Source organism: Ambystoma mexicanum, chromosome 2q (genome assembly GCF_040938575.1).
Source record: "Ambystoma mexicanum isolate Mex_15411 chromosome 2q, UKY_AmexF1_1, whole genome shotgun sequence".
In the NCBI taxonomy this organism is placed as follows: Eukaryota; Metazoa; Chordata; class Amphibia; order Caudata; family Ambystomatidae; genus Ambystoma; species Ambystoma mexicanum.
The window spans coordinates 307,309,789-307,336,969 of record NC_090924.1 but is presented as its reverse complement, the minus strand read 5'-3'; the positions used below and the strand labels follow the sequence as shown (position 1 = coordinate 307,336,969).

Below are 27,181 nucleotides of genomic sequence, written 5' to 3'. Positions count from 1 at the left end.
CCCTATAATTCCGCTCATGGCCCTTTTCCACCCCCTGCATTGTTGATCTAAGGGACAGCACGGGAGGAGGGTGCACGAGGGTCCGACACAACATAAAGTGAATGATGCGAATCTTTCAACGATGCAGTGCATTCCACCTCCGCGTTCTGGCTGGCATCAGAGGCCGCTCTAGCTTTGTTCTTGTTCCAATGTCACCTGGAACCCCATTATGGAATGATATGATATGATAGGTTATTGATAACGCACTTAATATCCAGAGGTTTCTAAGCGCGGACCCGGGGATCAAACCTGTGTTGATCTGCGTAGTCTTGGTTCCAAGGCGAGCACGGTGCCCCTGAGCTATCCTCCCAAGACCTCCCGAGAAAATGCCCTGAACTATAATTCTATCTGTGGAAGAAGGTCCACTCATTTTTAAAGGAATGACTACTTGAGATCTTAATTTGACCTTTAACCATGACTAGACATACTGTAAAAAGCCATAGTTCTTTTTGCTAAAAAGTGTTTGATCAGTGAGCAGACCCCATCCCTCCTCAAAGCCCATGCAGCATTGCGCCTAAACTCTATACTGTTCGCGCCAGTGTAGTGCCCAAAATTGCGCCATTTCGCTCTTTCCTTGCTCAGTTATGTTGATGAAGAAACCCTTAAACCTTGCTTTATTCAAATAAAAATATTCTTCTGGTAAGACTCCTTCCCCCTTACACTTTACTCTTATTTATCCCAACAATGTACTTTTTTAGAGTCAAATTTACGTTATGTGTTAGTCACTTTGCAAAAAGTGTTTTGGAAAATACAAAGCACATTTTTGTGTTCGGTTTATCTTAGGTCCCCAATAGCAGGAAGTTGAAGAGAGCACTCTTATTTTGCAATGTGAATGTGCACTACACAACGTACTGGCAAAATTGGACGTACCTGGTGCATATGGTACAACCACATATCCCACTGGTGTTGGCCTGGCTGGCCTTGCTGTTGTCAAGGCCGGCCTTGCTGTTGTCAAGGCCGGCGCTCGTCCTCCTGTAAGTCCAATACCTAGAAGGTCCAGCTCGCTCTGGTACTGGCTCTTAATCCACGCCTGCACTTCTGTAGTGTTTTCATAGGTTTTGAGATCCTTATAATTTACACCAAGCATTGTCTTCACATCGGTTGGGCTGAGGAGCTGTAAAAGATGCATCGGATTAATTAATTAACAAAGGTATTTTTATAATGGTCTAGACTAAACAAAAGCATGATGTCAAACATGGCAGGGAAAATCACATAACATCAGGGGTGGTTCACATCAATGACAATATGTGTCCAATATCTAGCCCAGGTAATGCCCTTCTTAGGTTGTACAGATTGGCAATATGCACTCAAGTGGGGGGATGGGGTGGCATTAAGCAAGATGTAACTACTATATCATGTCTTGGCAAGACCATAGCAGAAGAACAATTTACTTATTTTCTGCCACAGATTCCTTAACTCAGGTATTTTATCAGCACCAGCTACTCTTCGGAAATCTTTCAGCCACAAGGGGGCACAGTGTGACCATGTGGAGCTCTCCTTGTCACCTTCAACCGCATTGCTCTGGAAATGAGCCACGCCCAGTGTACGTTGAGCAGGCTTTGTCCCCTGACATCGGTTCCACCTTTGTGGCGACTCATACGTCATAGGTAGCAACAGCTGGCACTGGAAAAGATTTCACCGGCTGGGGCCGAGGTGTGCTTCGGCGCAGTCCTCTTGGCCAGTCTATTCTTTGGCCACGGAAGTGAAGATGTCCATCTTATGTATAGAACACACCATGCCCCATGACCTCAGTTCCACACTTGTGTACCCATGCTCAGCAGCTGAGGAAACTAGAAGCAACACAGCAAAGCCAAGCAGGAATTATGCTTTCTCCTGATGCATCGGGAAGTGGTGTACATTGGGACAGCGATGAGGAATCTGTAGGAGAGAAATCTACTCGAACATTGCCAGGGGTAAGTCATTTGTTATTCTAAATGACTGTGTCCTTCCATAGAGTCTTCATCTAAAAAACAGTTGCATAGCAGGAAGAGCGATCCGGAGGAGGGGAAAGAACGAGGACAAATCCAATCAAACGAAGAGATTTATCAGGACCATTCCCCAAGAGAAGCCATGGAGTCCAGGCAGTAATGCTTTGAAAAGGCATGGAGGGATGCTCATGTAGCAGCCTGACAGATGTCTAGGGTGGGAACCCCCCTTTGCAAGGCTGAGGCAGCTGTTCCACTCTGAGAATGGTGAGCTTGGAGGCCTAATGGTATGACCTTCCCTGCTAATTTGCAGCATTTGGAAAAGTAGAGAATAAAGCCTTGGGAGATGGCTTGTTTGTAGATTGCAGAACATTGTCTGGCTGCCACAAAAGCAACAAAGATTGGTTGTCTCTCCTGTAATCCTTAGATCTGGCCACACAGACGTTTAAGGCTCTTTTGGGGTCAGGTCTATGAAAGGAAGGCGGATAAATGGTCATGTCAAGGAGATTCGAGTAGCACATCCTCTAAGCCCAATTTGAGCAATCAGGCTCATCCAACCTGATGCAGAATCTCTGTAACCTCCTGAGAACCTGTGCGATGACAGGAATCAGTGAGAATGTGGAAAGGAGACTGAACATCCTATCCAGAAGAAAGACATCGCCCAGTGATCCTCTAGGAGGAGAAACCTCTTGCACTTCCTGTTGACACTGAGGCAATCGGGTCCACCTCGAGAGCTCCTCATAGGTTGAAGACAACTGCAAGAACCTCCTGGCACAACTCCTACTATTGGGAGTATGGACAATTTTTGCTCAGGGCATCTTGGTGGGGTTCCAACAGGAAAATGTCATTTTCCAAGGCCCAGAACCAGAACTGGGTCACTCCCATGCACAGGAGCAGTGCCCCCACAAAGCTCCTCTTGTTGAGGTAATGCATGGCCACTGTGCTGTCCAACAGGAACAGAAAACATGTCCCCCAAATTGAAGGAAGGAAGGCTCTCAGAGCTGGTCCGATTATCTGTAGCTCTAAAAGATTGATATGCAGCCTGGTCTCATGGAAAGGCTTAAGCTGGCAGAAAGTTGGGGTTCTGGAACATTTTGACCATCTGAGAAATGTTTGAGACCCTGTCCTCTGGAGGAAAATCCTTTCCCGAATGATTATGCAGGATTACCCTGATGAACTGGTGCTCTTTGGGCGGCATCACCTGCGACTTCATAATATTTAGGAAGAAAGTCAAAAATGTGCAGTAGGCAGCAGGTGTGGTATACCTGGGATACTACCTGCTCCGGAGAGCGGGCTCTGATGAGACAGTTGTTCAGCTAGGGGAACACATAAATCATTTCCCTTCTGAGACGCCGCCACCACCAACATCAGTTTGGTGCAGACACGCAGGGTGAAGGTTGGGCTAAACGGCAGCATGCAAAATTGGTAGCGTGCACTGCCTACCATGAACCCCAGGTACTTCCCAGGCCTTGTATGGATAGACACATGGAAATGCCCAACATGAATGTTCCAGTCACACCAGCCAGTCCTGGAAATCTAAGGGCTGAAGGATCTTGGCAAGTGTCACCACCTTGAATGTGTCATTCCTTAGAAACTTCTTCAGGAATCCCAGATCCATGTTGGGACAAACACCCTGGTCCTTTTTGGGAACAAAAGCATACTCAGAATAGTCCACTATTAGGGGGCCTCTCAGACATCAACAGGGCCAGCAGGGTCTAAAACAACATGGTCTAAAACAACATGCCACAGGGCCCTCTAACTGTTTAGGTTTTGGTAATGTTGACACCAGTATTGAACCTGCTACCCTCTGTGTGACCTCTGATGTTGAGGCTCTGATGATTCAGACGGAGCAAATGTCACACTATGCAAGTGTTCAAGGAGTCCCCTTATTGGACGAGTCAAGTGGCATTAGTACCAACCCTTTTCTATCCCATACAAATACTGTAAGTGCTCACACGCTTCCCCTTGGGTGATCTAGCCCCCTATGACAAAATGACAATTGAAGCCGTTGAATACTTCTTTGACCATCTTTAGATGGAGAATTGTCTTTCATATTTTGAAGTTGGGCATGTATGCAGTATTGGAGAAAAAGGGCAAAGGAGGTTTTTTTTGTGAGAAAAGAAGGTAGTGAATCTGTACTCCTGGGGACTGAGGGGGGAGTGTCATCCCTGGCTAAAACTATGGGACTTCATCCACAACTGGTGACATCTTTTAACGCTCCTTTTAAAGCTATTCCAAAATTAAGTAATGTTATTATGGACACGGAAAGTGCTTTATTAGTAATGTTGACTCCTCTGCTGCCTGTGTCAACTCCATTGCTTGAACCTCAGTTTTGTAAGGCCTTGCTAGATCCGAGGGGACAGACTTTTATATCCCTGTTAATTTGTCAGGGGCGGTCCAAGAGGACCTGCTGTGGGATCAGAGTCACCTGTATGTTCTACGAAGAGTAGGTAGTTCTTCTGGAGAACGACAAGGTGCCCAAGCTGAAGTTCGAGGCGAGATAGGACAGGATGGTGAAGACCCTGTAATGAATAGTCAGATTGACCTTACCTCAAAAACACAAGCGCATCGACTCACCTCTTCCCTATCTTCACATCTATCCGAAGTCTCTATAGAGCAGATATTAACTAGATGTTCTAGCATTGGAAACCCAGAATAAAGGCAATGATTGATGTTTGTCTCAGGCAAATAATGTCTACTTTAACATCCATTACAGAATAATGAGTTAATCTATGAGCTTAGAATATGCGAAATGAGCAGCAAAAAGATAAATGTTACAATGCGATAATTCATATAACTGAAGGTAGCCACAGATTTCCATCTCCGGCAGCCACGAAGACAAAAAGGGTTGATGTCAGATGTCAATTCAGGAACAGTGAGGAAACTACTTGTAGCGCTAAGCAACAAAACTCACATGAGGTGAGCACTCCATTCAGTGGAGTTATTCCCCGAGATCTCTCACGAACAACTACTGGGCTGAATGATCCCTCTCGACAGATTTTGAATCCTACAACAGTGGTTGGACCTCTTGTGGGCTTGAAAGCATCTGCTTCCCAGGATAGGATGAAGCCGGCCTTGAGTAAACCCTGCACGGTGTGTGAAACTCAGGCTGCCAATGATAGAACAGTCAGCTCAGGTCTGCCCTGCAAGCCCTCTACGGTCCAAATGCCTTTTTTATGTTTTACTTCTGTTGACCCAGTGATGGCCAAAGAGGAGGAAAGGTCAGATAACTTGGAACATGATCGGACGGATATCCTAGCCTCGTGGAGAAAATACAATATAATCTGTTGTTTTAAAGGACAGTTCCATCGGAACAAGAATTCATATATGACAACTTTAATTAAGGCCCTGAGTGACATTTTGGGTGTGACGGATATATCTTTTAAGGTTTTTACAGTGACAAGGATTTTATCTGATTGTATGTTCTGTGGGGGTTTGTAATGTCATTTAATCTTTCTAATTTTTATTTTCATGCTTATTTGCTAAATAGGATTACAGCCCTCTCACATAGAGGAATAGAAGTGTATCAAGAAACACTTGTGTACGACCGCGATATAAATAAAATATCATTTCATTTCAAGGTTCTAAACATTCTGTCTGTCACTTACATAATACTTGGCATGAACTCCTTTTACTACTTGATGATGCCATCTTAAATGACAGCAAGGGGGGGGGGACTAAATACGTCTCACAGCCTTCTCTTATTCTGAACTTAACTAAGTCAGAATTAGAGAACAAGTTTAATAAAGTGACAAACCAGTTCCAAAGTGGTTTGTCCAAACATGCCACTGAAGCAGTCTACGGGTGCATGAAACATGTTCCCCTTTGGGGCTTTGAGTGGGCTTAACACCTTTGGCTCACAACGAGGTTCAATTACCTCAGGGGTGGGTGCATGTGTGATGACACAAGGGGAACCTAGGCAAAGTAAATTTGCCCAGTTGGTGGGTCCACCCGTTGGTGACTCATTTAATGCCCTCAACCCTCATAAATCTTGCATCTTGGAATGTGGCCAGATTTAAGAGTAAAGAAAGATGATCTAGATTGCAGGCAATTTTTGAAAAATATTGCTATTATTTGCTTCCAAGAGACTTAGGGCCTCATTCCGAGGTGGGCGGTAAGGGATACCGGGCACCGGTAAGGAGACTGGTGCCGGTAATCCCTTACTGCCCAATTCTGAGGTCCCTTACATCCCAAATTGCGCCATGGCTACCTCCAAACTCGGAATGAGGCCCATAGATTTTACAACCGAAAGAGCTGTACGGCTATAAAGCATTCAGCTCACTTGCAAGGAATGTAACACGGGGTAGGCCAAGCGAGGGTTTGCTGACATTTTTTTAAAACTCATTGATTGGAGTTAAAACTTTAGTTCAATCAGTATCATCTGATGTTCTTGTTATTGGTAATAGTTTAGACTTTCGGATGAAGCTATAGGCGATTTATTAACTTATCTTGAAGAGCTAGAAAAGATGACGTATTTACATTCTGCTCAACAGTTACATATTGTTCTAGCGGGCGACTTTAATATGCAGTTAGAAATAGTCGAAGAAAACAAGTTTTTATACAAGGTCATGATGAGTTATGGGGTATTCCCTGTTCGTACAGCCGACCTTGCTCCTTAAAGACGGCTTTCTCTGATAAATTAATTCGGATGATTAAGGTGTATAGGGCGTGTAATCGCAGTTTCTCCCGTAATATTCTGCCGAGGCCTACATATGTCTCAGGAACCATAAGACCTATATTGATTATATTTTATTACATGCAGGAAGTTGGGGGCTAGTAGCTGACTTTCAAGTCATCCAACGTATTTCTCTATCTCTGTTTGTGAAACCCCCACAAGCTCTGAAGGATGGTTATATAGGTGGATCTGGGAAATCTGATACCCAAGGGGGTAGGCAGAGGATTCCTTGGCAAATGTTGGTTGAAAACAACCATGCCAGTAGACTGTACACTTCATTAGTGCCGCTACTTGAATCGCTTACAGAAGGGACTGGATTACCCCCTAGTGATTTCTGGCAGCGGCTGGTATGTGTGTTAAATCCCACTTTGACTAAACCAGGAGCAACAGGGGTGGTGAGTTCTTTGTCTCAAACCGGGTGGATTTATCGGGTGTGCCATCAAAAGAAGTCGGAATTACTGTCAGTTGTGAAATCAAAAGAGTGTAGGAGTATTGAGGAATTAAGATCGGTCAAACGAGATTATAAAACACTAATGGTGGAAAAGAGGGAGACGTTCCACAAGAAGAAATGGGAGGAGCTTCAATTAGCAGCTAGAAGGAAAAATGCTTCTGCCTTTTGGAAGTTGATCTCTGTGCATACTAAGTGGCTGAACAGCCCCGTTCTATCAAATATTCTAGGGGAAGTTTGGCTTTCCCATTTCAGTACTACCAGGATTCTGGAGTACAACTATTGACTAACATTGGACTCATGGGATGGGAGGCCTTGATGCCACATTGTGTGTTGGACATCTCCCTAAAGGAGTTGGACGAAGCAATTCTTTCACAGAAGATGGGTAAAATCCCAGAGTTAGATGCGATATCCAGAGAGCTTTTTAGTATGTAAGTAGGAATATGGGGCCCGGTTTTACAGCATGTGTTTTTAAATATTACGAGTCCCCATCTTGTCCCTGAGTCATGGCAAGGTGCAATCATAGTCCCTGTCTTTAAGAAAGGGGACAAGGGAGACACTCAAAATTATAGACCTATCTCTTTATTTGATATAGCATCTAAGACCTATGGGAAAATCCTACTAAAAAGATTGGAGGTTTGGATGTTTCAAAATAATATACTTTCTGGTTTGCAGGCAGGCTTTAGACTGGGTATTGGTCAGGCGGATCAAGTTTTTAGGTTATCCTCACTTTGTGATAAATGCATGAGACTCAAAAATCAAAATCTCTTTTTAGTCTTCATTGAACTGCAACCAGCTTTTGACTCAATTCCTAGAACAAGGCTATGGGTGTTTTTGTCACCATTGGGGGTCCCTATTAACCTTTAGCGGCCATTCATGGTCTGCATGTGGGCAATTATGCTCGAGTATGTACTTTGGTAGGTGAAGGCCTTTCCTAACACTTCCCGGTCTCCAAGGGTGTCATTATGCCTACACTTTTGAGCCTATACATAAATCAAATTGCCGAGGATATTGAACAATGTGATATGGACGCCATATGCTGGGAGGGAGGAAAATGGGAATCCTCTTGTATGCTGATGATACAGTTCTGATCAGTAAAACAGGAGTGGGTATCCAGAAGGCATTGAATTATTTGATTCAACATCAACAAGGCTGGGCCTGGAAATCAACCGATCAAAAACCAAGTTTATGCTCTGGTCAAAGAGGCGTGGGAAGCCCTTCCTCCCAATTCCCTTAGGGATCTGTGAGCTCGAGAGGGTTGAATTCTATGATTATTTGGGGGTTCTCCTTGATGAAAGAGGTTGTTGGCGGCAACGTGTTGCAAAGTCCCTACTTAATCATGTAAGGCAAGGGGTGGCAGTGCAAGGTTTTATGCATTATTATCGTGAGAACGCAGTGCTTCAAGACCCAGAGATTTTGAGGGCTTCTGCTAATTCGTCTACTTTGTGTGGTGCAGAGATATGGGGTCAATACAACCGGGAAGGATGGTGCAGAAGGAATTGGCTATGCTGAAAGAATTTCTTTCTCTCCCAAGGAGTGCCCCATCTCTACCTCTAAAACAAGAGTTAGGAGATGAGTTAGACGGTCTCGTTTTTGATGCTAAAGTGCGCCCCTTATTGTATTACCGCAAACTTTGTACCTCACCCGCCCTTGGAACTTACAAAAAAGCTCTCCTGAATGTGATTGCACAAGAAGGGGCTAGAGCGCTTCCATGGGTTTATTATGTATTTAATTTAAGTGGAAAACTTGGTCTTCTCTTAATGTTTGCCCCAGAAAACCAAGAATACATGGTAACAAAAGACTGCATTAAACAGAAATACAAGTAGTGTTATTATAAGGTTCCATTTTTAGAGATCGACTCAATAGGTATAAAAGCTAAATATTCCAAGCTGAAACCTTCTTTTGGTCAAGAGAGATACCTATTCTGTACTGATGACAAGGAAACACGTATCTTGTTTTTAAAAGCGAGGTTAGGGATGCTTCTGCTTGCGGTAGTTGTAAGCTCCTGGGGTAGAGGTGATCCCTCTATGTGTAAAATCTGTGGGACAGGAGTCAAAGGTCTTACGCACTTCCTGCTTATATGCCACACATACAGGAGAATGCTTATCCCTATTTATAAAAGGTATAATTTAAAGGGAACTAAATACGTGTTGGATTTTTTCTATGCACCCAAAACAGTGCTGAGCTCCAAATCCAATTGTATTACCTGAAAAGTGCGTAATTCTGTAATTGATTTGCTTTCCCCGAGATAGTTTTCATTAGTGTTTTATGGTATATATTGTGTATTTGAATTGTTATTATTACACCTGTTTTGATACCTGTGCTTCCTTGGCCATGTGCCGAAATAAAGTTATGACTACTACTTAGAATACCACTCCTTTCTCCACTTCTCTGCAGGGACCATCTATATTGCCACTTTCAATAAGAGGGTGTGAATTTCCTCCAATAGGAGGGGGACTGGAGATTGAAACCTTTGTGGTGGGGTAGTACAGGGTTTCCTGAGTAATGGAAGGCAACACCCATGGGCAACTGTTTGTAGGGACAATGCCTCAGAAGTAGGTACCTGACACTCATTCAAAAAAGCTCAAATCATTTTCTCCAGTGCAGTTGAATGTGCTCAAGGCACCTCAAAGAGATGTTGGAGCCGTCATGGCAGAGGAGAGAGTGGATCCTTGCGAAACATCTCTGGGTAGCTTTGATAGTCCCAAAATGGGTCTTCACACTGTGTGAGAAGGACGAGGATTATCAAATCTGCAACCCCATGAAGGCGGCCGATGAAGTAGCAAACGAGGGTGGTGAAGGTTGTTGCACTACTAGATCCAGTGAGTTTGCAGCTGCCTTGTAGTACTTACATGTTTCAAGGGACTCACCTGTTTTAGTCCCAAAAAGGTGGATGCCATGAAAGGGCATATCCATAGGGTTTTCCTGCTCATCGGGTGCAAAACCTGCCATCCTGATGGCTCGGGCCACACAGTCCTCCACATACAACCACTCTTGGAGCATCTGACGTGAAGTATTTTTGCCATCCTTCTCAATGAAATTAAGACCATGTTCACCTCTCCCTCTGGTAGGAGCTTCGTACCTCTGAGATGACTTTCTGGAGAACATGCATATATCTGTCTACAGTGCAACACATGTTCATTGTCTTGTGCACCATTCTCCCCATCCTGAAAATCTTGGGGAAGGTGGTAGATTTGATAGCCACCGTAGCCGCCTGGACAACCAGGCTCCTAGCAGTAGCATATTTTGAACAATAAGCTAGGTCCAAGCATTCCGACCTGTGCTTCTTAGCCAGTTAATTGTCAACCGTACAAGTGGAACAATGATGTTGCCACAACTATAGCACTGGATTATCAACCACCAGATGAAAGTGTAGGAGCACCTACGTGTGCTGCCCTCTGACAGGAATGTCTGCAAGCTTGTATTGTTGGGTGTGTCTAGACTGGGTTCCGAGGCCAAGGACCTCACCCACATATTCCATGATGCAATGGAGGCAACATTCGGGTGGCCACCAGGAGAAGCCTCTATGATGTCTAAATCTGGGGAGGTGCTAAGTCCTCTGGTGTCCTGAAGGTTGGTAGCGAGATCTGTAAGATCAGGTTTGCACCTGAAGACCTTCAGAGGCTCAAATCCGAAGGGGATTGTATCCTCTTCTTCATTGTAGACCTCCTTCATAGGCTCGGAGTACTGTTCCCTCGAAGCAAGTGCAAAGAAATAAGTGTATTTTGGGTTCAGGGGAAAGTCCAATCTGTGCTGCACCAAAGTAGCTGGTAGAGTACAATCCAAGGGCAAAGTACTTGTTTTCAGCACTAAAGCCCTCTGAAGCAGCTTTCTCTCTAACACAGGGTCCGAGCCTTCTGATGCGTGGAAGCCGATCTTCAATGCAACCTTGCTAGTCTTTGACCGCATGCTGGGAATTTCCCTCTCAGTCTGGGTTGGGAACAAAGCTGTCAATGTCGTTGCCTGGGAGATGTTCAACTATTTTTGACGTAAAACTCCCACTCCACCACCAAACATGAGTCCATGGGACACTCCAACATTTTTCCCAACAAGTCAGATGAATATTTCCTCACCCTCATCCTGACGGGTTGGATGCTTCTTATTTTCTTCGGGTGCCGAAAAGAGGAAAATGAGTGGTGGGCACCACTCCGTGAGTGTGAAATCTAATGGTTCTTTTAAGGGTTTTCTTGTGGCCTTCCGTCTTTGAAGAGGGGTCTTTCTCAGACATATGAATGGCTTCTGAATGGGGTTTACTGTGATGTTGCTAGCTGGAGGGAAAGAGCAACGTTCGCTGCACATTCACGGATTGCCTTTGCATTCATCACATAGCAGGACCCACAGTCTGAGACTTGGTGGTCAACCCCGACCACGATATACCAATGTTATGGGAGTTGGTTATGGGCATCTTAGATGTGCAGTTCCTGCGCCACTTGACCCCTGATGTCTGAACCCGGCATGATTATTTTCAAATGGTACAGTTCCAAAATAATACGGACAGGAGATGAGCATTCCCGACGTAGCGTGCTCAGTGCATGGAAAAAAGGATCATGAGGCATGGTGTGCCCTACATATGAGATGGACGCCATGACTTCTGGGGCCAAAGAATGGACCGTTGAAGAAGGCTGTTTCGAAGCACAACTAGCCGCTTACTGGTGAAAAATGTGTTGGTGCCAGCTGTCTCTGCCTTCGAAGTATCTAAAATGAGAAATCTGTGGAGGGACACAATCCATTAGAAAATTACATTGAGCTACAGAATTCTCAAGGAGCAAGAATGCAAAGGTTTGAAAGGTGCTGCCATAAGAAAAGTCAACACTATGTTTAATCCCCATATGGGATCAATGAACTGGGGTAAGGGAAAGATGTTAAGATGTTAGCTAAATATTTCAAGCTCTGCGTGACTGCAGGAATGGCGGAAAAGGAGCAGGGCCCTGCTCCAGGTCTCTTTTGAAGACTTAAAGAGTGGCCAATTATGCTTTTGTTGTGCCTATCTGAGGGCAATGTCAAGCAAAGGATAGGAATAAAAACTAGAACAGGGAGCGTAGGAAAGAGGATTGGATCCAGGTCCATCTGCTAACATCAATTTGTAAACCTATGTGTCTGCAGGCACAGATTGATTTAGTGGCAGGCCTCCTGGCAGAAAGGAGCACATCCAGGAGACTGTCAGCAGGTCCCACTCGTTATATTGCATCCTCTCATCAGCCAAGTATGATGTTTGATGGTATTGTGAATCATTTAGAGTACTCTTGCTTCTCTGTCCACCCTCTCTGGGATGCGCTATGAAGGACAGGTGGCTAAATCCAAAAGGTCTGATAATTAAATTCTCTGCGCCCAATGTGGGGGCAATCAGAATCATGGTGGACCTAAACCTTCTCACATGTTTGAGAACCATTGGAGGCTCTCATTTAGGGAATCATTTAGAACATATACATAAGTGTTTTTCCAAATCCACAATCAATTAATACTTCAGTGCTCCCCTCCACAGAGGGAATTCCATGGAACAAAGCAACTCACACATCTGTGTGATAGTGGAGATGAAGAGGCCCACTTGAAGCGTATTTCAGAGGTTGAAGATCTCGTCCAGGACTTCTTGCCACAGTTCCCAATCATGAAAGACTGAACCCGAACTGCTCAGGTCGTTCCCCACCATGTTCTGCATCCAGGAGCATGGGCTGCTGACAGTGAGATGTTCTTCTTCATGTTCCACAACAGCTGCATTGCCAACCTGCCCAAGGGGGAAGAGACCCTATACTACCCTTCTTGTTGTGATAGTACATGACCGCTGTGTTGTCCATCAGGATAAAGACACATTACACCGAAACTGAGGAAAGGAATGCAACAAGGGCTAACCTTGCTGCACAAAGCTCCAGAAGGTAGCTGGGAACTTTTACTTCCATCGGGGGCCAAATCCCACTCACTGAGAGGTTGTTCGGGTTTGATGTCCATCCCTGGCGACAAGAAAATGTGACTATCGTCACCTCATGCCAAAATTGTAGTATCAGCTTTTGTTAGGAAAGATTTCATTTATGTGCAATTTACCAGCCATTTACGGACCCCCCCAAACCTTTTGCTTTTGTTTGGATTTCCTATACTGATTGCAGCTGAACTTCCCTGGGCTTTTGCACACTTGTTATGGGGAAACTGACACATCCTTCAGGCTGTCAGTACTGGGAAACTATGTTCCCCTTAGTCTTTGACTATGTTGCCATGTCTTGGTAACTTTTTAACAGTGCACAGTGTACCTTCCAGTACCGTGCGCAGCAGTCCTTTTTTGTTTTATGGCCCTAGACACCCTCAAAGGATTTTTTGGTGATTGCCTAGGACGAACTGGTGGCAGGAGTTACTTTTTATAATGTTTTACTTCTTTGTACTGAATCATATCGCGTTTACCGCGTTTGGTTCAAGACTGTGGCCAGGTCCGAAAATGTCAGCGCAACAAAGTCTTTTCTTCTGTCCCATGGAAATTTTGTCCTTTTCATTCACACAGGTTGAGTAACCCGGGTTTTCCTTATTTGGGCATACAACCTCCCATGAAAACTGATCTCTTTCATAGGCTTCTGCCTGTTAAGTGTGTGTGCCCAGGAAGCGGGCTGTGACTGTCTGGTCCCAATCCACACTACTGGTGCCAGGATTTCTGGAGTGCCTGAATGACTGAGACCACTGTGGACCATGTTTGGTACACGACTGGAAGGCCTGCAAGAGAGCAGAGCTTTGATTGAAGTCCTCGATTTTGGTGCAAAGCTAATCTGGATCAGAGAAGGGGCTCTGCATCCATTCCAGGTCGATATCCTAAGTTCTCACCGAACTACAGAAGCCGCCAAGGCTCCTGCATGAAGAAATGGACTTGTGAAACCTATGGAGACGCTTTGGTAGGTTTTGGCACCCTTCACCCTCTGGTGTCCCGCCAGACCCATGCTTTCTTCTTAGATCAAGAAGGCCTGCCAAGGCGCTTAGCCCTTCTGGAGTAGTGGGAACAATTACTCTCGGCACCCCCTGCTTACCCACCAAGTGAGCCCCTTCAGAAGTGTTCCTGGGCCATCCAGTGAACTGTCTCACTCTTTCCCGGGGTATCTAGCAGAATTGCTGCCGTCTCGAGCCAAACCAGATATTTGGGACATTGCTTGCTTGTGGTTCCGTGCATTCTCCCACCAGATGTTGCAGGCTTAGCTCCTCTGGGTCCCGAATTAGGAGAGTGTGTAACGCTGCCTGCACTTGTGATTCCTGTGTCACTACCTGTTGGTGACGGTTGCTGTAGATACCTTGTTGTTCTGCTCGCCTGTGCCCTGAAGCCTGCTGCACTGGAATTTTCTTCATACCTCCTTTGGAAGCTGAGAAAAGGCAACTGTCGAGTCACGGATGATCATTCTCCGTCGCAGCTGCTGAAAGCTGGAACACTGCGAAACTGCAGGACTCGAACCTACTGGTGACCTCGACTAAACTGGCAAAGTTTGGTCTGGACTGTGCTGAGGGTCGGTGAGTACTACATCACTTACCGGTGGCCCTTGGCACAACCGATCACTTTTACGCACAAGTATCTCTTAAAAGGTATTCGAACTTGGCTGGGTTAGCCTGCGCTCTCTAGCTATTCTCACCATTTGAACACGGCTTTGCCGCCAAGGGCAGTGCCTACTCGAATAGTGGGAACCAATTCTTCATTGAATCAAGCCCCTGCCTGACTTGCTACAGTGCTCTGAAAAGACCTGCTTTTTGCTTCACCTGCACGATAGTGCGCTTTTACGCACAACTGTACCGTTGAGCACGTGGCTCCACTCTTCTTAGGGCTGAACTCAAAAGTTAGGGAACGACTCTGAAGAACTGCCTAATGCTGTTACTGTGCTAATTCAATCCTCTCTTTAAAGGTTGTGACTGCATTGTATCCCTGAATTACATTAGGAAACATAATGTATATATATAGTATAAGGATTTTGTGTGATAACTGTTTTCGCATTGCTAAAGTTAGTTGTGTCTATTGGTCCACCCGATAATAAATGTATCGATATTTTTCAAATACACTTTTCCAAGATTAATTTGTGGTTCGTTGTTTATGTGCGCATTGTGGGCTCCGATCACTCTCACCCATCCTAAAACTTAGGGCCTCATCACAAGTTGGCCGGTATCTTGAATGGGATACCGCCCAACTTTATTTGCGTTGGTGCCCTCCAGTCCGGTGGCATTACCCCATGAACGTTATTCCCCATTCCCCATTTGGTCCATTGGATCCAATGTGCAATTTTCTGCGCAATTACTGCCAGCGGTATTACTGCACGGTAATTGCACTGAAAATCAGCATTTGGGAGCTGGAGTAAACGCGCCATACTCATTATTGGGCAGACACTTAAATGTGGCAGTAACCCTGTTACCACTGCATTTAAGGGCAACCGCTCAACTCGTGACGAGGCCCTTAGTCTTGACCGCCTGCCAAGCTACCGAGATTGGTCTGGCTTGTCCAGAAGGTGCCCCTGTTTCCTTAAACTGAGGGTGGCCTGCTAAGGTTCTGCCAGAGTTTAGAAATCCATCTTAACAGCTTTCTCCTCAATACATCTCGCTACGCCCACTACAGGAAATCATGCAACACTCTGTTCGGGACCTAACGCAGATCTGTCATACTACTGAGACCGCTGATGATGTAGTAGCCACTGTGGGAAGCTCATTCACAGCTGAGTCTCCAGTACCACGAAAATGCAGGGTGGCAGGGCATCCAGTAGAGGCAGAAAAGCTGCAGCTGGACTGTAAAACTGGTACTGGGAAACACAGACCATCTGGCTGATACTTGATACAATATCCCCAGAGGGAAAGGCCCTAACTGAGAGAGTGTTGAGAACTACCTCTGTGAACTAAAAGAACTGGGAAGGAGTTATGTGGGATGTCTTTAAACTCAGGGAGAATCCCAAGCTGAGTAGTAGGTGACCTGTGCAGTGTAGGTGGTCTGACACGAGCTCTCGAGCACTGGCCAGGATGACCAAGTTATCCAGGTAAGAAAAGATGTGAATCTTCTCCTGCTGGGGACATGCTGCCACCACTTCTAAAAGCTTAGTGAAGACCATTATGGCCAAGGCCAAATGGTAGAACCCTGAATTGGTAGAGGGCATTTCCCAATCATCAAGCTCAGGTACTTTCTGTGCTTTGGATGAATGGATACATGGACTATGCATCCTGGATGTTCAGTGACACCAATCAAGCTAACATAGCTCCTCAAGGATGTGGATAAGGGTGACCATTTTGAATATTTCCTATGGAAGGAACGTGTTCAATAGTCTCACGTCTAATTAAACAAGAGTGTGGGAGCCCCTCTACTGAGATCGAACATGGGTCAAATACCCTGTTCTATGGAATTTATTCTCATGTCTAAGATGCAATATAGGCCCCTGTCTTTGATTGGCATTAGAAATGACAGAGAATACCACCTCTTGCCTCGTTTTAAAGGGGGAACCAGCTCAATAGTTTCTTTTGCCATGAGTAGATCACTATCTACCAAAAGCAAAGGATCTGGGACATGGCAGGATGGGAGGATGCAGAAGGAAGGGCAGACTATATCCATGTCACAATACTACAAAAGAAAGGCCATCCCAAATAGTGAGATGTCATTCATCGGTATGCAGGGAGCATCTTACCCCTACAGGGAAGGAATGGGCAAAGCTCACAAAAAAGGGGTTTAGTGGTGGAAAAAACGCATTTGTGTCTGCTTAGCAGATGTTGCCTGACCTCATCCATGATGAGCATATGAGATGGAATAGCAAAAAGGATGCATTTTGAAGACAGTGGAACAAGAAGTCGAGGACGCATCAGTGGCCTGTTGCACAGCTAGGCCAATTGACTTGGCAGGCACTTTGACTCTCTTAGCACTTTAACATGGATTTATTAGATTTTGCTACAGAAAGATGGTCCACGTCAAAAGGCATACCTAAAAGCTTTGCCGGAACATCCTGAGCAAACCCTCATGTTCTTAACCACAAATGACTCTGAATCACAGACTCTGTGCCCAGGGACCCGACCACACAATGAGCTGGGTCCAGATATGACTCGTGTATTTGGCAAGCATTGTCTTTGTCATCTACCTCGACAAAGTTAAAACCATCCCTATTCTTTCAAGTCTTTAGGTTTTCTGCTGCCTCTGTAACCACACTCCCTAGAGAATGAGATTATGTGGCTTATGCACAAATAGGTGCGTCGAGTGTCTCGATGTTGGAGTAGCACTGCGTCCTCCGTTGGAGGAAAAGCGGATATTACTGAATATATCCATGAAGAGAAATCTGTGGTAGGATTCAATCCATTAGAAACACTGTTCCTCTGTATGATATGTTTTATTGAATGAATTGATGAAAGTATGTGGATGCATGTTCATTGCTCTGTCCCTGCCGCCTCCAGTTTCTGTTGGTTGTGCCGTGTTCCTACACCCTCCATATCCTTCTCCCCGTGCTGTGGCCCTGAAGTCTCCAGCTCCAGCTCCTTTACTATGGTTTTACAGTCTCCACCCTTTCGACTGTTCTGGCCTTTTCCTGCTTCCTCAGGTCTACTGAATATCAAGCTTTATTCTGCATGCATCCTCTATTCCTCCTGCTTCTGTTTGATCCTTTATGCGTAGTTATGCACCTGCTTTCTCTGGCTTATTTGTTTCCAGTTCCGTTCTACACATGGCTTCCGTTAGCTAGAATCAGACCCTTACAACAGATTGCTACTTTCCTCAGTGGTCGAAGTGGGAGGGAGCAGTTGGGAGCGGTGCTCCTCTACCTTTTTTGTATTAGGTTTTACCATTACTATACTTTTATTTTAAAAAGAAACCGTTCTGTAATGGCTTAGTTTTAAAAGTAACAGTGTACCAAGAAGTTTAACTGTGCACTTCAGTGCACTGCACTGAATGTTCCCTTAAGCAGCAGGCACATTTGTTTGGCGCTTTTAATTGCTTGTGGGAGGGGCGTGGCGATGGGGTTTGTGGGGAGCTGGGGAAGGTCAGAAGGGAACATAGTTCCACTACTTCTTTTCGTACACTTCGACCACTGAGTTTCCTAGTGTCCAGTGCCTTACTAGAGTAAACTCACACAAGTGGTTCGCTACACGTTTATTCATTCTTCATTCCTAACTCCTGTGTTCCTGTTCTGAATTCTTGTTGCCTTGAAATGTATTTCTCTCCGATCTCTTGTCTTGCATCCCTCTTGAGCACTCAGTGTCTGATAGGTGTTCTATTGTGCCTCACATGTGCCTCTGTGTATTCCTTGCTACAGAGATTGGTTCCAGTTGCCTCGGAGGCACTCCCTTTCTTTGTCTCCAGTTGCCTAGGAGGCACTCCCTTCCTTTGTCTCCAACTGCCTAGGAGGCACTCCCTTCCTTTGTCTCCAGTTGCCTAGGAGGCACTCCCTTCCTTTGTCTCCAGTTGCCTAGGAGGCACTCCCTTCCTTTGTCTCCAGTTGCCTAGGAGGCACTCCCTTTCTTTGTCTCCACTCCCTTCCTTTGTCTTCAACTGCCTAGGAGGCACTCCCTTCCTTTGTCTCCAGTTGCCTAGGAGGCGCTCCCTTCCTTTGTCTTGTCTTACCTGTAGACTGTAGTAGATTTAACCTAACTGCATGTTGATATCTTTTCTATAGGACCCACCCACCGCTGCTTTCACAATACCGCCCGCCCCTACGTATTCAACCGTATCACAAAAAAACACACTACTCGCACTCTACGCTCCTCCTCCGCTCTCATCCACCCCAGACTCAATAGAAAGAGAGTTGGTGGCTCCAGCTTCACCACTAACGCCCTACCTCAGTTTATCCAAGAAGAACCATCATATCCTCTCTTTCGAAAAAAAGTAAAAACAGACCTGTTTAACAAATACATGTAACTGCATATACGGTCATGGTAGAATACCCACAACTGTGTTTGCTAAATTGTCTTCCATTTACTATGCCCACCTGCAATGTCTAGTTACCTGTATTGTACCATTTTCCTAGCACCGTGAAACCCCCGGGTCTGGGAGCTACTAACAAATGTAATAAATACAAAATCAAATTAATTTACTGTAGATTGCGGCTGGACCCATATAGGCTTGTCTCATGTAAGTATTCTCCTTGGTTGTGCCTTAGTGACCAGACACAGAAGCAACTTTTCTGCTCCTTTTCCCTGGGCTTGCAGGGTGAGTATCTGTTAGAGTAAACTGAGGAAATGGCGCTGGTGAGAGACGTCTCAGAGCAGAGGATAAGCTTCTGCAGGCGACGATGTCTGGATTAACTTCAAACATAAGGAATCTGTGGCAGGAATGTATGCAGTAGACATTTAGAAGGAGACTGGAAAGAAAACACCTATCACACTCCCTTAGATAACCCAATGGGCCTCCTTACGACCCTGGCGGTAGAGTGATAACAGCGCTGGTAGTGCTGCCGCCGCCGTTATCACTCTACCGCCCCTTTACGAGGTCTGCTCGCGTGGCCGCTCTTCACGCCTGGTCAGACCAGACGTACAGAGCATCTCCCGCTAGCAGAACAGGATGGTAGCAACGGTTCCGCTACGAATGGGTCCATTGTTACCATCCTCCCCATTCCCATTGAGCCCTATAGGGTATAGGGGCTCAATGGGAATGGGGACGTACCAGGTCCCGCGAATGGGAATTACCAGGCCCGCAAAGGTCGGAATGGCGCAGTAATTCCCATTTTGCAGGACCCGGACCCGAGTTTGGAGGTAGCCATGCCGGTAAAAACGGCAACGCTACCTCCAAACTCGTAATGAGGCCCAATGTCTGCACCTAACAGCGCTCTTCAAAGCTCTAGGAATAGTGGAACAAAACCTCTAAAGGGCAAACCATCTCTGAATATCCAAACATTATGCAATTAATACCAACTTTATTCCAGGGGATTAAATGAAAATCTATTCTGGGTATTCTGAGCTCTGGGTCCATCGACATACCGCTGTTGCATTGGAGTTTAACCCAATAAATGTCTGAATGCTCATTGAAACGCCGCCCAGGTTCCGAAGGTCCTCTGCGCTGGCTCCACCTGAAGAAAAAGAGAAAGATAACTGAAGCATTCCAATCTTTCTGATCTGGAAGAAGCACTTGTGTCAAGACATGGAGAGTAGCAGAAGCAAGTGGCATGTTATAAGTCTGTTGTAAGGGTACAACACAGCTGTGAACATACAAAAAGGAGACAAGGCAACAAAGAAACCACCTAAGACCCCGGGGAAAGGTGATACATGAGCATGACAGCTGAGGAGCAGAATAACTGAACATGCTAAGTACTCACTGTTTAAATGTGGTTACAACCTGAAGGTCACAGGTTCAAATCCTAGCTGGGATGATGCAATCTTTCATCACTAATTAACTATTCAAGGAAACAGTATTCACTTCCATATAGTAAAGTGCATTGGTAGAAGTTTACAAAAACTAGTAGTGGAACTATGTTCCCTATTTGGCCTGCCTTAGCTCCCCACAAACCCTATCGCCGAGCCCCTCAGCGAAATCCTAAGCCCCAAACACATGTGCCTGCTGTTTAAGGGAACGGTCAGTGCAGTGCACTGAAGTGTAAGTTTCAACTTCTTCCTACACTTTTATTTTAAAACTAAGCCATTTGGGAATGTTTTTTTTCTCAAAATAAAAGTATAGGAACGGTTAAAGGTAATTAAAAAAGTAGAGGAGCACTGGTCCCACCCACTTCCGCCCGCTCCAGCCCATTTTGACCACTTGGAAAGTGCGGCTCCTGTATGTCTCTGGACTGTATACGGATTGTAGGTTTACTTAAAGTGTAGTGAGTGATACATGGAAGTGTTGTGGTTGGTAGAATTTAGGTAAGAATGACACTGAAGAAGAATTAAGGAAAAATATTTACCTCAAGAAGTGAGAGCATAGGATTTTATCTAGAAAAGATCTGGGATTCCCTCTTTAGAACTTGTCTAGCTGAACAGTGTTAGGATTAGTTACATTGTGAACTGCCGGGTTTCCTCCTCTTGTGGGGGGTACTGGTCTAACCCTCTCTCCCCAGGTTGTAAGCACAACTAAATATTTCTTCCGGGAATACTGGTTTCCCAGGTTTTCTAAAGTCAAAAGCATCAAGGATTTTGCAGCCAGCAATTCCTTCGATCTTACAACCCCAGGGATATAGTTCCCTGCTGCTTCTTTGCTACAGTTCCACTTCACAGGGATAGAACACCCAGGTCCCAAGTAGTAATCCACACCAGTTGTTGTTGCCTAGTTCACTGTTTCTTGATCCAGGTTTATATAGAGCAGAGTCACTATAAAGTGGCTGGTGCCCTTCTCACCCATTGAGGAATATGATGTCCTTCTTACTTATAAAGGATATAGGACCTTATTATGAGTTTGGTTGTATCTCGGCCACCAAACAGGTTTACTGTTGCTGCTACTTGCTCCAGTGGAATACTGCCGGATTACAAGTGGTTGTGTAGCATTGTTAGTCCCGATTAATAGAGTCCTGATGACTCCATGGGGATTTCAGTGAAATAACTTGTGGCAGTAATTCCGCCACCTTACCACCATTTTTTGGCAGTCTGGTGGCAGAATTACCTCCAGCATTTTGCTGGTGGTTTTCCCTCCACCATACCTCTTAATCCAGATTTCAGCGGTGCAGTAATGTGCTGGCAATACAGTGGTAACTCTGTTACCAATGCGTTACCACTGTTTTTGGCCACACTGCCAAACTCATAATGAGGCCCATGTCTTTCCCACCACGAGTTGGGCGGTAAGTGATAAAATTTGCAATAAGTCAGTTATTGCCAATTTTACCACTATGCCAAAATAGGAGGTTGGGTTTTGAGTGGAGGATTTACATCCAGCAAAACCCTGGAGGTAAATCTTCCCACTCAATGCTGAAAAATCGGCAGAATTACTGCAACTGTAACTGAAAATAAATGCTTTCTAATGCTTTCTAAACGTGTGCAGGGAAGCCCACATAGCTGGTTGGTAAATATTCAGAACAGGGACCCCTGCCGGAGAGATGGCAGCCAAGAGCCTGGTCGAATGTGCTCTGGGACACTCAGGCACATCTTTACCAATCAGATCGAGATGAAGAAGATGATCCAACTAGACGGTATGTTTGGTTACAGCTCTGCCAGTACGTGCTCCAAAATGCTGGCAATTTTTCCTGCGGTCCTTTGTCTGAGAGACATAGCAGCTGAGAGACTGAACTGGGTCCAGCTGATGGAATCGCTCCACTTGCTTAGAAGGATGAGGTGGAGAAAAAAGCACTGGAAGATGGATCTTTTGAGATAGATGGAAGTCTGAGATTACCTTGGGAATGAAAGAAGGTCTCACTCTTAAAGATACCTTCTCTTTGGAGTAAACCTAAATAGGGAGGTTTAAAAGATAATGCCTGGAGCTCATTCAGTCATTTTGCATATGTGATAGCAACCAGGATTATAACCTTAACTCTGAGCAATCTAAGAGAACATAAATGCAGATGCTCAAATGAAGTGCCCATAACATCAAATTCAAATCTCATGTTGGATCTGCAAACTGGCACATTGGAAATTGATTGCACAATCCTCGTAAAATTGCATAACAGAGGGAATTGTGAAATAAAGAGCCTTGCTCTCGGGTCATTTTTTCACAAACAAGATACAGGCCAAGTACCCCTTTAAAATGTTGATCTGTAGGCCTGTCCGGGCAAAGGGCAGCAAAAAAATCAATAACAGGGGATAAAGGGCAGGATAAAGGGACCAGAACCATTTTGCAGCACCAAGCTGAGAATGTATTCCATCTGCAGGTGTAAACAGACATTGTGGTGGGTCTCCGATCTGAGAAAAGCACATCCTGGACATCGTCTGGAAAGGTTAATTCTTTGTATCTCAGCCTGTTGATAGCCAAGCATGAAGATTCAGGCTGCTGAGGTTCGCATGGAAGACCCACCCCTCTGACTGGGAGAGTAGATCCACTCCCTTCATGAGGCATCAGGGAGGACAGATGGGCATGCCCAGTACCACGTCTCCAAGTCCAGTCCAGAGCAATTAAGATTAAGGTATACCCAAACAGACGCAGTCTCCTGAGAACCAGCAGAATGAGAGCGATCGGCTGGAACTCATAGTGGAGGTCAAACATCCCTCAAAGTGTCCCCCGGAGCTCCCTGTTTAGGAAATGTGGATCAGAACAACACATGAACCTTGTTACGATTGAAAGCGAGGAGGTCCACCTGAAGAGTTGCACAGTGAGAAGAAATCTCTTCCAGGTCTTCTAGGCCTTCTAGGAAGAGCTGGCCATAGTCTGTCTACATAAGGCATCAGCTGTGGCATTCTCTTTTCTGGCAAGGTGAGCTGCCATTGAAGACATGTCGTACTCCAGAGCCCAAAACCACAGTCGCATTGCTTCTCTGCACAAAGGCATGGACCCAACACTATCTCGCGTGTTGAGGTAGTACATGGCCAACGTGTTGTCCTGTGGAACCAGCACATACTTGCCCTTGACAGAGGGAACGAAGGCAACCAGGGCCAGCCTGATTGCTCTAATTTCCAGCAAGCTGATGTGTTCACAAGACTAAAGGCCCACCATGCAAGGTCTCAAGAAACACAACACAACATCTATAGAAGATCTGACTTGTGCCCATTAAACTGAAACCACTGGCAATGGAGGGGCCAATAAAGCAATTTCATGCATAATTACGCCTCCGGAACCGCTAGGATGCAGAAGGCCATGACACCTGCAAGAACAGGAAGGCTGAGGTGGGAACTCAAGCCTCGGATTTGAGGACTTGAACCACCAGAGAGATGATAGCCACTTGGTCCTCAGGTGGAAATGCTTTGCCCAGGTGAGTATCCAAAAACTACACAGCTGAATCAGAGAGACAGGGGCGGTGAACCTGAGACTTTTTGAAGTTCAGTGAATAGCCCTAGTTGTGCAACAAACTGCACATACGAAACAGATGTGCCAATGCTTGGTCTGGGTAGAGAGTTTGGACAAGCAAGCCATCCAGAAAGGAGAAATACATGAATTTCTACCCTCCTGAGGCGAGCCACAACCACTGCCAGCAGCTTGTTGAAAAACCTGCGAGACAATAACCATGATGAACAACCTGTAAGGCCCAAGCATCTGGCATGGTGCAGGACCATTCCCAGCTGAACAGGGACATTGTCCCCTCCAGCACAGAGAACTCGTGGAAAATGTTCCTATCACAGCGGCTTTGCATCTGGTGTGGCAGAGCGGACTGTGGAGGTAGCAATTCTGTCTCACGGAGCTCCTCTGCCTGTACCCTTGGGAAACAGCGATTTTGTTGTCTTCCTGGGGGTACCTGTCCTCTTCCACAAGAGTCATAGGGGGCAGAGGGCAGAACCCCTTGCTCTCTGTTGGTCTGCAAGGAATCATTGCTTTTGACCCATCAAAAGGCACATCCTGTGATAACAACAAGGTGCTCATCCAAGAGTGGTGCTCTGCCATCATGGACCAGTAATTGAAAACCTTCCCTCACCTCACCCGTAGGGTTATGTTTGGCTGCTCCATTCACTGCAGTCCAGAGGTCAAAAGAAAATTTGGCTAGGGCACAAGCGGCATTAATCAGAGGCCTTAATCACAATGAGGGGAAGTCTGCCTGTGGTAAACACCTTCTTTCCCCGTGCATCCAATCTCTTCTTTTCCCTGTCTGGAGGCAGAAAAGGGAAAGTGGACATCTGCAGGTTGGAAGTTGCAGCCTGTACTCATGATAGGCATGAGTGGAGAGAAATTACTTTTCCAAAAGGGTAGGCCATGTATCCTAGAGAGCTCCCTGTCTACTGCTGAAATGGAGGCACATTTCTCACAGGCTTCCAGTACTGGGGCCTTGACTGAAGCAATGAAAGGCAGTAAACTCTCTTTTTTGGGCCCGTCATTCAGGATGTTAGAAAGTTTGCATTGGACTTTTGGTCCGGATGGAGATTGAGTAGGTGTCAACTACTTTGGCCATCAGGCATTGGAAAGGGGTTAGGGGGTCTTACAGGAGTTGGTGCTGACAGGATGTTCAGCTCCGGGGAAATATCAAGGCCACTGGCTTCTTGAAGATCTGAAGTCAGCTCCACCAAACCCTATCCTTCTCCATAGAGGATGGGGTCCCCTACCTCGACATAGATTTGACCCACCTTAGACATAAAAGGTCCCATAGAGAGTTGGGCATACTCCAGACGGACTCAGGCACTCCCAGCACAGAGTGGTGTGGATGATACCAAAGTAGAGGGTGTAGGCGCCTGCACCGAGGGCTTAACGCCCGAAGGTGGACCCTCTCAGCCCTGGGATGGTTTTTGCCCGCAGGAGCTGGGGATGGGCCCTTAAGCAAGCGGTCATGGTCCCTTGTGGGGTCCTTGTAGGATTGATTAGGTGTGGTGGGCCTAGATGGTGCCAATGGCATCACCAGCACTGGGGTCAAAGTCGTCTGTGCTGGTGCATTGGCAACAATGTTGATCTTCTACCTAAATGCTTCCTATTCCAATGCAGCGGAGGACTGGATCGTTAATGGTACCTGTGGGGCTGCATCTGGGGAGTCCTTGGAGCACTGACTCCTATTCTTTGAAGAGACAAAAGAGTGGTGGCAAGAGGTGCTCCTCAACGAATGGGGACTTTTGAGGTGCGTCTTCTTTTTCACTTTGATGGCTCGGGACCTGTTTTCTAACCCTCCTTGTGACATGCCCTGCAACCTCGACTTAGATCTCTTGTCACTGTTTTCTTTGTGTAAAAAGGTAAAAGGTTTAGCCGCCCACTCCCAGAGGGCCTTAGGATGCATGGATTGGCATTACCCGCAGATGTGGGGGTCATGCTCCTCGCCTAGGCAGTCAAAATACATTCTATAGGAGTTGGGCAGTGACATCTATCGACCGCAATCCACACGGGTTTAAGGGATGATGCCTGTGCAGGTATGGGGATCTTCGCAAACTCAAAGTAGCGTGTTCCCAAAGCAAACACAGTGCGCAAAAAGAAGAAATTAAGGTCATGGGGCGCGGGGCGTCAACATATTTGGGCCCAATGGCATGACCGGAGCAAGGAACATAGAGGCATTCGGTGCATCCGACGCAGAGCCATTCTGCGCTCTGTGTCTGAAGAACAGCTGTGCTGGGAATAGAATATCATAGATGAGGAATCAGTGAGAGGACGGAATCCATTAGAAATTGAAGATTTACCTTCAGCGTGCAGCTGGAGGAAAATCCTCAAACACCTGCCTAACATTTGGGAGGAGGTTGAACTATTAAGCCAAGGCGAATCAGGCTATACAATGGGGAAATAAACCATGAACAGAGTCTGCATTATTTCCATCACTTTTTTGGAACTGGTTTAAAGAGAGGCATATCTTAATGTGGTGGGTGATAGGGTGATAGGGTGGAGAGAGGGGTGCTATTGTGAGGATAATTAGAGAAAGAAGGAGAACAGAACTGTTGGCCAAGTCAAACGGGCCACATAGGTAGAGAGAGACATGGATGAGAAGGACCAGAAGAGAAGAACCTTGGGTTAGCAAAGCCTAAAATGTCAATACAAGGCAAGGAGTGAGAAAGGGAGCTGGTGGACCAACTGGAGCCAGATCTTAGAAGTAGCCATTTTAAAATCAAAGGCTTGGCGGGCAGGCCTGTTGTGAATATGAAGACAAGAAACTGTTTTGGAAAGATATTGAAGACTTACCTTCTGAGTTCCTCAACACTCACTAATTTGGATATTTGTATATGACCAAATGTTATAGTATAACATTGTAATTATATTGGAAAAAAAAGTTTTTGATTGGCTGTTTGTTCAGCACTAAGGAGTGCAGGCAACAGGACTATCCCATTTCTTTGGATACTGGTTCTCGTCTGTTTATTGTCCAACCACGTGTCAGGGGTGTGTAACCTCCCCTGCACCCAAATTCCGCTTAATTTTTCTGGGCCGTCTGAATATTTTTACTATAAAGGCTTGTGCACTGGCGATATTTTTAGTGGGGATAATATTAGGGTTTTCTGGGAGCGGGGGCTGCGGGGGTGCCCCCTGCTCCTTTTAAAACAATATAGGGGTTACAGGGGTGTTCCCCGCAGGTTCCATGCCTTAATATTGCCACAAAAACATGGCGATATATTTGGATGGCGATATTTTTGCGGGGATATTAACACATGGAACCGTGATGTGTTTGTATATTGTACTTACTTTTAATCGTACTGTATTTCATGTGCATACACATATTCATAGCATATTTGTGTTAT

The 27,181-nt window shown here is 45.7% G+C and overlaps 1 protein-coding gene across 4 annotated transcripts in view; it reads right to left on the bottom strand.

Annotated features, from left to right (window-relative positions):
• LOC138569359 (uncharacterized) overlaps positions 1-27,181 on the bottom strand; it is a 1,262,132-nt gene that overhangs the window by 10,403 nt on the left and 1,224,548 nt on the right. For all 4 annotated transcript variants that reach the window (XM_069647272.1, XM_069647275.1, XM_069647274.1 and 1 more), the window contains 2 exons: positions 19,964-20,052; positions 910-1,153 (listed from right to left, as the gene is read on the bottom strand). In XM_069647272.1, the coding sequence (XP_069503373.1) occupies positions 910-1,153; positions 19,964-20,052 (333 nt within the window). The remainder of the gene's footprint in view (positions 1-909; positions 1,154-19,963; positions 20,053-27,181) is intronic.